The 12041-nt window shown below is 38.5% G+C and overlaps 1 protein-coding gene across 3 annotated transcripts in view; it reads left to right on the top strand.

Annotated features, from left to right (window-relative positions):
• Nucleotides 1-12041, top strand: part of LOC132815823 (ATP-dependent 6-phosphofructokinase, platelet type-like) — a 127525-nt gene that overhangs the window by 78232 nt on the left and 37252 nt on the right. For all 3 annotated transcript variants that reach the window (XM_060825104.1, XM_060825101.1, XM_060825102.1), the window contains 4 exons: nucleotides 1515-1661; nucleotides 5275-5345; nucleotides 7348-7435; nucleotides 9974-10126. In XM_060825104.1, the coding sequence (XP_060681087.1) occupies nucleotides 1515-1661; nucleotides 5275-5345; nucleotides 7348-7435; nucleotides 9974-10126 (459 nt within the window). The remainder of the gene's footprint in view (nucleotides 1-1514; nucleotides 1662-5274; nucleotides 5346-7347; nucleotides 7436-9973; nucleotides 10127-12041) is intronic.

The following is a 12041-nucleotide window of genomic DNA, read 5'->3' as shown; positions in this document are numbered from 1 at the left end:
ACTCCATCATATTGTAAGATAATTCATTGTCCTGGTGTGTAGTCCCAGGGTCAGTACAATAAGGACAATGCATCTTTTTAAACAACAAAAGAAGTACTTGGGCGTAAACAGTATCCAGTCAAAACACAGCTGGGTGTCCTTGGGAACAGGACCAAAATCTATGGCCAGAATAAACTGCTCCTGATCACAAACAATTCTTCATGACTTAATCAAAGCACAATTTGGTTTCTATCAAAGTTTACAAAGTAATAATAAAAACAAACATAGCTGTAGAAACTCAGCAGGTCTGGCAGCATCAGTGGTGAGCAAACAGAGTCAATGTCCAGAGACACTTCAGAACTGATAGTAGCTAGGAAAGGTTGATGCGTATGCTGAGGTGTTGGTGGAGATGCAGGGTGGTGGAGGGGGTTGGGGGGAGGGGGGTGGGTGGGTGGGTGAGCAGGGAAGTAGATGAAAGGTGGAGTTGGAGCCCACAGATAGAGAATGGTATTTTGGCAGAAAAAGGGTATTGATTTGGGTTGGGAGAACAAAAACCCTGTGACTAGGGACTGAGGGCAGGTGAAACCAAGAAATTACAGACTGGTGAGTCACATGTCAGCGGTAGGGAAACTAGTGCAAGTTGTGACTTGGAGATGCCGGTGTTGGACTGGTGTGTACAAAGTTAAAAATCACACAACACCAGGTTATAGTCCAACAGGTTTAATTGGAAGCACTAGCTTTCGGAGCGCCTCTCCTTCATCAGGTGATAGTGGAGGACACAATTCTAAGGCACAGACTCTAAGGAGTGCTGAGCTTTCATAATTTTTTGAAATTATTTCGAGAACAATGAAACTGAAAAATAAATAATTTATGCTAAACTTATACTGAATCTTGGTCAGACCACCAATTGAGCATTTTTTACCACTCTGTTCACTATCATTACATAAGAGATGTAGACCATTGGAGAAGGTGCAAAGAAAATTTGTAAGGATGGTACTAGAAGTGTAGGGAGTTGGGTAGATAGCATGGAGTTGGGTGGTGACAGTGATGATAGGTGGAAATGGTTGGTCATTTTTCTCTTAAAAGGAGTGACTGACCTACTTGTCTATAAAATTATGAAAATTTTTTGAGGAGGAGATATAGAGAAGGCTTCCCACGTATAGAACACAAGAAATCCCATGCAGTTGTCTCTCAGAAATCGAATTGAAATTTCAGAAGAAGTTTCCTTACCCAGAAAGTGATTAAAATGTGAGGCATGAGTTGAGGCAAATTAAGACATTTAAATGGAAGTTGGATGAGCCCATTATGAAGAATGGAACAGAAGGGTGTGTTGGTGGGGTTAGATGAAAGATAGTGGGAGGAGACGGCTACAGAGTATAAATATTGGCATGCACCTAATTTGGGGCAAATGATCTACTCGTGTGTCGCAAAAACCTCATAATATTGCAAGATGGTTTCTTGCGTCAGTAAAATGATTGAAAACACCCATTCACATTGCATGGGTGATGCATATTTCCCTCTCCTTTCATCCTCAGAGTAACTTCAATGTGGCAGTCCTGAACGTGGGTGCCCCGGCAGCTGGCATGAATGCAGCTGTTCGTTCTGCAGTGAGAACTGGCATCACCCAAGGTCACACAATGTTTGCAGTTGCTGATGGGTTTGAGGGTTTCATAAAGGGGCAGGTGAGTCAATTTATTGTCTGAGCCTACTTGTCTAAACATGTTGTTTCCTGTATTTGAAGTGATTCCTGCTGATATTTTTAAAGAAGGGAGACAATAAAATGAATTGTTTGGTGTACATTCTAAAGAAAGAAAACTGGTATATCTCATTTTTGGGTAGGTTTGGAAACGTGTGACTACGTACCAGATGATTTTGAGCTACTGAGGGAACACCAACTCCAGTACTCAATCAACTCCAGTGGCTACGTCTTCAAACTTTTTGACCAGACTAACAATACCTGAAACAGCTGCTTGTCCCACTGATATGAAGTTTCACAGTTTATAGTTATTATTTGAGCATATGGGTTTGAAGGTGGAGTTAAAACAATTCCAACAATCCTGATGGTATCTGGACCAATGCCCTTGTTAACTAAAGCAATAATTCTCACCTGCCAACTTATCCTTAGCTCGTGTCTGTCTTCCTGACAAGATTATCAAGCACATGGGATTCTCCAGGACAATCGAGGATGGTAGAGTTGGAAAGTTCCCAACTCCCAATGTCCATTTCCTTGATATAAAAATTGCGATACCTCAGTTAGAAAATTAAAACTTAAAATTGGACATTGTAGGGCACAGTGTAGATGCTGCATTTCAGAGAAATGAGACATTTTATCTCTCATATGAAGAATGATAAAGAATGAATTTGCACTGGTCTCAATTACTTGAGGGCAGATAAGATATCAGTCATCATTTCTATATTTCCATGAAGTTTCTTTCAAAGTAACATTGGTGTTGTGTAGGATCTGGTAGTTCAAACAGTGAAATGGGGAGGTCAGAAGAAATTTGATCTGAATACTACAGTAAATCAAAAATAGCTTGGACCAGTGTGCCAGGGACCCAGGTTTAATTCCACCCTTGGTGACTGTGTGGAGTTTGCATGTTGTCCCCATACCTGCATGAGTTTCCTCCGGTCCAGAGATGTGCAGGTTAGGTTGATTTGCCATGTTAAATTGCCCAAAGCATCCAGGGATGTGCAGGCTAGGTGGATTAGCTAGGGATGTCGAGGTCAGTTGCTCTTCAGAGGGTATGTGGTAACTCGATGGGCTGAATGGCCTCTATCTGCATCGTGGGGATTCTATAGTTATCCTATATTGGTTGAAAATGTGGTCAAGCATTTACAGTTATTGAGTATGAATTAATCCTCATGCTGGTGCATACATTGGTTTGGAATGCAAACCCAGAGGCCAGAGCGAAAATTTATCCTGATTCATGTAATGTAATAAATAATAGTGCCAGAGATCTTTACACGGGTCTCAAGTTTTTACTAGATGTATCAATGACCAGATGAAGAAGAATTGTTATATCCAAATCTCATCAATTACATGAAATCTGAAGACATCTGTGTAATGCAGCTGAGAGATAATATGTTCAGTTTCGATTGGATGTTATGTGAGGGAAAGGGTGGTGGAAGGTACTGTTAGTAGAGGGTGGCACTGCATAGCAGTGCTAAAGGAAGAGTGTGCTCAGAAAGCTTTGAAGTCTGGGGAACACTCTGTTCCTCCTGCCTTTACAGCAATGAATTGCTTTCAGTAAGAGCTGACATTTTGTTAGCCAAAAACCAATGAAGAATTTGATTCTTTAATATGGATGCCGAAAGCACAGTATAAGTACTTTATTTGTGTATGAGAGCACCTAATTGCCAATTTAGTATGACTGCCAGGCATGCCAGAAAAATCACTTGGCCCACTTTATGATCAGGTATCTTTTGGATGTGCTTGGAATTGTGGGTACCCAAATTAAAACTTGTGCCTGTTTTGCACCTGTCAAAATCAGTGGCACGAGTTCCAATTTTTACCTGCTAATAATTTAAAATCCCACATTATCAAATAGTGAAATGGAGTTGACTAAATGTGGTAATTTTAGGGCTAACTCTCAAATGAAAACTTCTGGATTATTAGAAAGTGCCAGTGGGTTTACTGGTGTTACGGAAGGAGTCTGCTATCTTTACTCAGTCTGGCAACTACACTTCCATACTTCGTTGTTATTTTTAATGCCCTAACACTAATGAGGGATGGGGAAATATATAACATGTTTGCTAAAGTCACCAACTTTAAAAGAGCAAGTGAGAAGGAATGTGCTCTGAGTGCTAAATTAAATTAAATTAAAAATCTCACTCAAAAGGCTGCAGCATTAGCTGGGTGCTGGAGAGGAAATTCATGTTGATGCAGAATAGATCTTAGGATACATTTTTGGAACAGAAATCTGCTGTGTACTTGACCAAACTATATCGAGGTGTTCTGACTCCCAATGTTAATGACACATATTTCAAATAATAGCAAACACGTCTCAGTGCTGAGAATATAAATTCTTTGCCTGTTCGAATTGAAAGGTTATTATTAGGTTGCAGATTGCAAAGTTGGCAATTTTCCTTTACATCCAGAAAGATCCTCCTGCCATTTCAATTAATTGGAGAGACCTAAAATAGTTTGAGCCTTTACTTGAACCTGATTAACAGACTTGCCTTATGGCTGCTTTTCTTTTAAATCAGTTTTATAACCAGCCGATTTGATTTGATCAGCTTGCTATTACTGCCTTTTAAGTGAATCAAAATGTCTTTATTATTAATGTGCCCTGGATTATTCATAGCTGAAGGTGGATCAGTGAAGAGAAAGTGATATCACTAATAAGAGAATATTTTCCATCTCAGTTTCTTCCTTCTAGCTAACATTTGAGTAGAAGATTTGTTATTTACAGTCAGTTGGAATGCAATCCTTAATGTTAGCCTAGAACTTGTCCTGGATTGTGACAAGGATGAGTAGCTATTTCCTGAAGAACAGACCACAATTTTAAACACATTACTCATCACTGAGGGTCTTTGAGTTAGAGTTATTTTGTTTCATGAATACAAGAGAGTGGTATATGCAGCATGTTTTAAGAGTCCCACTACTTTTTTTGGGGATGTTATTGGGGAATAGGATTGCTGTTATTGACATCAACAAATGGCCTAATTTCACAAAGGTTACTATTTAAAAGAAACAGTCATGGCTAAGTGAACATTAAACAAAGCACTCTTTTAAATGTACTTGCAGGTTAGTTAATATTGTGAATTGGTTTTCTTGTGAATTAGTTCAGACTCGATTTAATTGAGAGGGAACTTGAACAGCTCAAGTGGTTTACTTGCATGTGTGGGATTGCCACAAACTAGTGACTCCATAATTTGTAGATAACTAAAGCAGTTTACGATACCAAGTACTTTGGATGAAGAATTGCACAATAACCTTGTGCTGCAGCATAATAGAATGCCTGGGATCACCCACAAAATAAACAAAGCAAGGGCCCAAAGTGATTCTGAGTAAACACTGAGCAGAAGCCTAGTGATTTACCCACTGGGCAGTTCTGCCTTGGCTCAATTTCATGTCAGCTAATAACTGGCTTCTCATCAGTTTGGAAGCAGCAGAAATTAAAGAATGTTAGCAGATTCAGTGTTCTGTCTCACTTCGTGGAAGATATCTTAGCAGAGCAGTGTTTGAAGGCAAGTTACTCAAAAATGTTACAAAAAAGTTACAAGAGAACCAACAATTAGTTTTAAGAGATACGGAATAAATTACAATGGCATTATTTTCTCCTCTTCCTTCAGATCAAAGAAATTAAATGGAGCGATGTTGGAGGCTGGACAGGTCAAGGTGGTTCGCTTTTGGGTACTAAACGGTAAATGCATTGTTAACTATGGTTTGTATGTCATTTAATCTTGAGTGAATAGAAATGTACGCTGGTATTTTTAAATGTCACTCTTTTCAGAGGGCCATAAATCTTTGGAATTCATTTCCTGAAAAAGGCGATAAAATCAGATTCCTCAAATATTTTTAGGCAGCGGTAGACAGCCTCGTCCGAAGCAAGGGGTGGAAGGTTATCAGGATAAGACTGGAACTAAGATTTGAGATTACAGTCAAATCAACCATAATCTTATTGAATGGGGGACCAGGTCTGAGGAGCGCTCTGATTGATTCCTGTTCTGAATTCTTAGTCATGTTCAGCAATAAGTAAACTGAATTAGATTTTCTGGGGAAAAAAAAACTATTAAAATAGCATGAATGTGCAGAAATTTGCGAAAAGGAAAATGACGGAGGCTTTGGCAGCTGAGAAAGAAGCTTTATTGTGAAGATGGAGTGACTCTCACTGAGGTTTGAATATCTGTAGTGGTATTGCTAGGATAAAATGGATAAATCTTTATTTCTGATGTTTTTAACAAGATTGTTCAAATAGTTCTTGTATGGTGTAATGTGAATTTTGTTTCTCTTTAGTAGACATTCATGTGTCTTTCTTACAATATTTGTAGCCTCTTTAATATATGTACAGTACCTGATCACCATAGTAAACCAAAAATTAAAACATATGATCTATTAAACAGGTTTCACCACTAGCTGGAATTATAAATGAGTCTTTTGTTTGGCGTTGACATGGTTTGTTTGCAAATAATTTCTGATTTCAATAAGGTTTTATTATGTACTCTGTTCACATTAGGGTTTGTAATTAATCTAGAAAATATGATATATTTCTGTTCAGTTTGATGGTAACTGTAGAGATTGGATGTTATTGTGTGAAGCAGTTAAGTTGTACAGCATGGAAACAGATCCTGCAGTTAACTAGTCCATGCTGACCATGTTCCCAAACTAAACTAGCCCCATTTGCCTACGTTTAACTCATATCCCTACAAACATTTCTTACTCATGTACTTATCTAAATGTCTTTTAAACATTGTAACTGTACCCGCATCCACCACTTCCTCTGGAGTTTCATTTCACACACAACCACCCTCCAAATAAAACATTGCCCCTCATGCCTTTTTGTAAATCCTGCTCCTCTTGCCATATAAATATGTCCCCAGTCTTGAAATCACCTACCAAGAGAAAAGACGTTTGCCATTCACTATATCTATACCCCACATGATTTTATAAAACTCTATTAGATCACCCTTCAACATTCTAATCTCCAGTGAGAGAAGTCCCAGCCTATTCAGCCTCTCCCCATAGTTTAAACCCTTCATTCTCAGCAATAGCCTGATAAATCTTGTCTGAACTCTCTCCAGCTTAATAATATCTGTCCTACAACAGGGAGACCAGTACTCCAGAAGAGGTCTCACAGTCTTGTACAGCCTCAACATAGGTATCAACTCCTATTCTCAAAGGGCTGAACAATGAAGGCAACTGTGCTGAATGCCTTCTTAACCACTGTATCTACATGTGATGCAAACTTCAAAGAATTATGTACCTAAACCCTAGCCCTCTCTGATCTGCAACACTATTAAAGGTCCTACTTTTAACTGTATGAGCCTTGATTATTTATTTACCAGTGTAGAAGGAGTGCCTTTTCTTGCCTGGGATGGAAAGACAATAGGAACAAACGGAACCACTATGCTTGTTTGTATCCTTAAGAACAGAGGAAAATTGGTGGTGGAGGTTAGGCTAATTTTGGATACCCGAGCCTAATGCAGTTTTGAGGATGTAAATTCATACACAGCACTCCTGTTTCAGACAAGAAGATGTTTTGATATTCAAAACAGGGTTTTATATCATTACTGGATCATAATTGGAGGGAGTTTGTGTATTTCATCCAAATACAGAAGCCATTATTCTCCATGTTATTCATTGTAAGTGATTATGAATCAATTGTCTTTGTTCCTGATGTGTCTCTTTTCACTTATACATCACAGTACCCTTCCCGCAAAGGATGCAGAAGCCATTGCTGAGCAAATACGTTTGCATAATATCAATGCTCTTCTGCTTATTGGTGGCTTTGAGGTACGTGCTGCATTTTGTTCTCTGCATGCTAAAACTTGCTTAAATGTTAAATGTACATTTGAAAGCTAAATATAATTATTAAGTATAGGCTTTGCTGAACGTACAAAAAAACTGTTCAATATATAAATTAAATATTCAAAGTTATCAATTGAAGAACAAAAGTTCTAAAGTATGTCACATCTTAAAAATTGTGATGCTGATTCCATAGTGCAGCTGAATAAATAATTTTTGGGTTGCTTCGTGATCTTCAAACAACTCAAAGGAGGCACTCTGGCTAAGATAACTAACCCTGCTGCATCAGCAAAAAATTGGCTGTAACATTGCATAAATCGTCATGTAACCTAATTGATCAACTCTGGTGATGAGCTCCAACTATCAATTTAACTACACTTTGTTGGAAAATTGTCATTTACAGCACTTTTTCAAAAAGAATATATACTTGTCACATATTTTGTGGTTTAGATTATCCGGATATTTCAAATCAATACTAACTGATCAAAACTGTGGTAGTTGATACTGAAAAACATAATTGAATTTATGCATTTTACTTCCCCCAAAATTTGAAGTTTTGCACAGCTCAAGAAAAGTTTGAAGGTTGTATCTTTTTTTAAAAAAATATTGAACTATCAGTCTGCATTTAAAAAGTTAATTTTATACTTGAATGCCGAATTTATATTGTGAATAGATAAACTAATGATACAATATTAAAACACCAATGAAATCTAGTATTTCAGTTTCAAATGGCTTAACATATGAATTCCCTTTGAAAAGAAAGGAAGTACTTACAGGAGAGTGCTTGGAAACAATTCAAAAAGCTTCCAGTTAGTAAATGATGAGAGTATGGTGAAATGTTGCAGAAATCAGGTCAAGAATGGGTTTCCAATACAAGCCAATCCGTAAAGTAATTGAACAGCCAGTTTGATGAGTGTTTTTTTTTCCCCACTGCCTAATTAACTAATGGGATTGTTTTGATTGGCTAAGAAAAGCTGGGAAAAGTAACTAAAAATAAACTTCAAAAAGTCCTAAATAGTAATCAATGCCTTGAGTCTTATCCAAATTTATATGACTTCATTTAAATTTTTGTATATTTGAAATGGGCAAGTGCTTTAAATATTTGCAATCGAGCTCAATTTGCTGAATGACCATCTTTCACATTTCTCATTTCCCACCTCCACTTTATTGAGTTTTACAGATTATGATCTCCAGACACACAATTTGAAGCTGTATGCATGAGATTCGGGGCGGCACGGTGGCACAGTGGTTAGCACTGCTGCCTCACAGCGCTAGGGACCTGGGTTCGATTCCCACCTCAGGCGACTGACTGTGTGGAGTTTGCACGTTCTCCCCGTGTCTGCGTGGGTTTCCTCCGGGTGCTCCGGTTTCCTCCCACAGTCCAAAGATGTGCGGGTCAGGTGAATTGGCCATGCTAAATTGCCCGTAGTGTTAGGTAAGGGGTATATGTAGGGGTATGGGTGGGTTGCGCTTCGGCGGGTCGGTGTGGACTTGTTGGGCCGAAGGGCCTGTTTCCACACTGTAAGTAATCTAAATCTAAAATCTAAATCTAAATCTAAATGGAAGATTAGTAAAGCCTGTTAGTGAACAATTTGTCAATAATGTTATTGAGTTAACATTCAACTGGAACCTGAAGTAACAAAGTTATTGAACAGTGTACATAAGGAGAATGCTGGATAAATTCAACAGCAACATCCCAAAATTTTGCAACATGGACAGAGTGTGTATAGCATTTTGTAGAAATTGATAAGTATTTTGAGTGGCTCTTGATTTGTTTTTACTGCCTTGCTGGCTCAATCATATAAAGTATTGGTGAGATGGTCTTTTGTAGTTGGTTATTCTAGCTGCCCCTTTTACTGTCACTTCATTGCACATCATTTTGATACTTAGACATAAAAATTAACATATATTGCACGGCCAGTGTCTAGGTCTTTTTCTGTTGTTCAAGTGTAGTGTAGTTCAGGGCGCAGTAAAGTGAATGTGTGGTAAACTTAACCCTTTTGTATGCTGAAATTACGTAAGATGGAAGAAAGCTTATTTGCTTTTTTCCCCCTTTGAGTGGACAGTGGGAAAGTGGTGGATGGATGAGCAGAGAGATTATCAAAGTGATAAATGTGTCAAGAGCAATCCTTTTGTGGCAAACAAATGCTGGTGGGAGCTCAAACCAAAGGAAGGCCAAGGGCCAACGTTACGCACTGAGTTTCAAGATGACCTCCTCATTTCTTTTTCAGTAGAATCAGGCCCTTCGTTGACCACTCATGTTTGGTGAATCATATAGATATGTTCATGTTGTGGCCTTCTTGGTTGAAGGAGGAAGAGCAGTGGTGGGTGGTTGCAGTGTGGGAGTCTAAATGATGAAAGTAGTTGAAGAATGTTACTGTTTGAAATGCATCTTTTTTTTTAAACCAAATGTGAGAATTTTACTGATTTGTTTTTAACAAATGAAGGATGGCTCTTCCTTTGGCCCTTGCCATCTTTCTGATTTAACTATTTGTATGTACAAGCTAATGTGGATGTGCCCTCCAGGCATACCTGGGACTTTTGGAACTGTCAGCTGCACGTGCCAAGTATGATGAGTTCTGTATCCCCATGGTTATGGTTCCTGCCACTGTCTCCAACAATGTACCTGGCTCAGACTTCAGCATTGGTGCAGATACTGCCCTGAACGCTATAACTGATGTAAGTCTGTCAAGGAATGTGTAATTACAAGACTAACACAATGGTCCAAAGAGATCTTTCAACTGCATCTGTTATCTGCTGGCACCAGCTGTGCTCATCCTGCTGTTCAGAACCACTTTCCTCCCTTACAAATATAAAATTAACATCCGTTTTAATGTTGTTGACGTGTGCTTCAAAGTGGACAGTTAAAAGTTCTAACTTCAGATAATTAAACCTATTTCTTCCAGTGTAGAGCTTTTTTTCAATTAGTGTGAGAAACTAAACTTTGTTAATGTCGTTTCTGACAGAGGAGCTCTTTTAAAAGCATCCAAAGTCTGACTTCCTTTTGAAGCAATTCTGCAGTGATATCAATGAGATTTTACTAGTTGAAAACCACTCTAAATTGCAAATTCTCAGGTTGTGCCTCTGAACAATCGAGCTCATTAAAAACAACTCTGGGGGCTTTGAAAGCAGAATTAACATGGCCCATGGGACTCATGCTCTGAAATAGAAAGGCTTCCATTTATATAGTTCTCCTCACAACCACCAGGCATCTCAATGCACTTGATACAGTCAGCAAAGTGCATTTGAAGTGTTGTTCCCATTGTAAAATAGGAAACATGGCAGCCACTTAGTGCCTAGTAAACTTCCACAAAATAAGTAGCAATTAATGACTGGCCATTTGTTTTTCTGGTGTCTGCTGAAGGTTGAATGCTGGCCAAGGTTAAGTTTCCCTGTTCTTGTTTGAAGTAGTGCCTTGGGTTCTTTTACATTCCCTGAAAAGGGGCTGACCAGATCTCAATTTAACGTCTCCTCTGAAAAAGGCTCCGACAGTAGTGTAGCACTCCCCTGCAGTGAAGTGTCAGCCTTGAATCATGTGTTTAAAGCCTAGGGTGAGATTTGAATCTGAAACCTTTTGATTCAAGAATTGCCAACTGAGCCATAGTTGAGACAATCAGCTGACAGAAACAGAAGCCCATACCATCCAAAAATGATGTCATCTCCATAGTATATCTATTGCATTGCATCCAAGAAATTAGGTAATTCCAAAATTTCTTTCTTTCTTTTCTGCAAAAAAACAACCTGGTGATTTTTGTTGTATGTACAACAGTATGACACCTGTTAGTGCTGGTGGATAATGTTGCAGTTGGCTATTGTTCAAGGTAGGTAAACCTACAGTGGCATTCAGTGGAGCTTTAAAAAACTTTATGTCTGTTGCAGCTTTTGCTTTAGCCTAGTTGCATTCTAATTGCCACATGTACTCTGTGTGTGGATGAGGCAATATTTTCTTGTGTTCCTGAAACTGCACCAGCATTAAAATTGATCCATAATAATTGACGTATCTTGCAACACATGGAAGTACACAGACGAATACCATTCTAATAGATGAATATTTTATAAGTAGATAAATCGTTGGAACTGTTTATCTGTCCAGATTTTGATAGCTATGCAAAATTAGTGATCTATCAAATCAGCATACAACACAGTCACATTTGCCAGGCAATGATGGCATTTCTTTACAATCCATAAGACCATGAAAAATAGGGGTAGGCTATTCGGCCCCTTGAGCCTGTCCTCGGATCCATAGGATCATGGCCGATACTGAAAGCAGGTTATTTTATTAGACACTATTCTTTTATTTTGTTTTTCTCTTTGTCTTGTCCTTGGCTGTCTTTATTGACAAATGGAAAGTGCAAATTTTCTAAAACAATGTGGTTTTTCTCTCCCTTTATTCATGTTTAGCGAATCTAGCAAGGAAATGAGGTTACTGTTATCTCCATTTTACCTCTCTCTGTGGTGTAATCCTTTACTTGGTGAATTTGTACAGGATAGTTAAGGTAGTATTCTAATCCACGTTATGCCTTACTCATTCAGGTGCTGTCTGATCCATCAATGCTTCTGATTTAAATTCTCCCCCATTTGGTCAGCTCCCTCT

Source organism: Hemiscyllium ocellatum, chromosome 5, assembly GCF_020745735.1.
Source record: "Hemiscyllium ocellatum isolate sHemOce1 chromosome 5, sHemOce1.pat.X.cur, whole genome shotgun sequence".
NCBI classification, from domain to species: Eukaryota; Metazoa; Chordata; class Chondrichthyes; order Orectolobiformes; family Hemiscylliidae; genus Hemiscyllium; species Hemiscyllium ocellatum.
The sequence above is the reverse complement of the archived record's forward strand: the minus strand, read 5'-3'. Positions and strand labels throughout refer to the sequence as shown.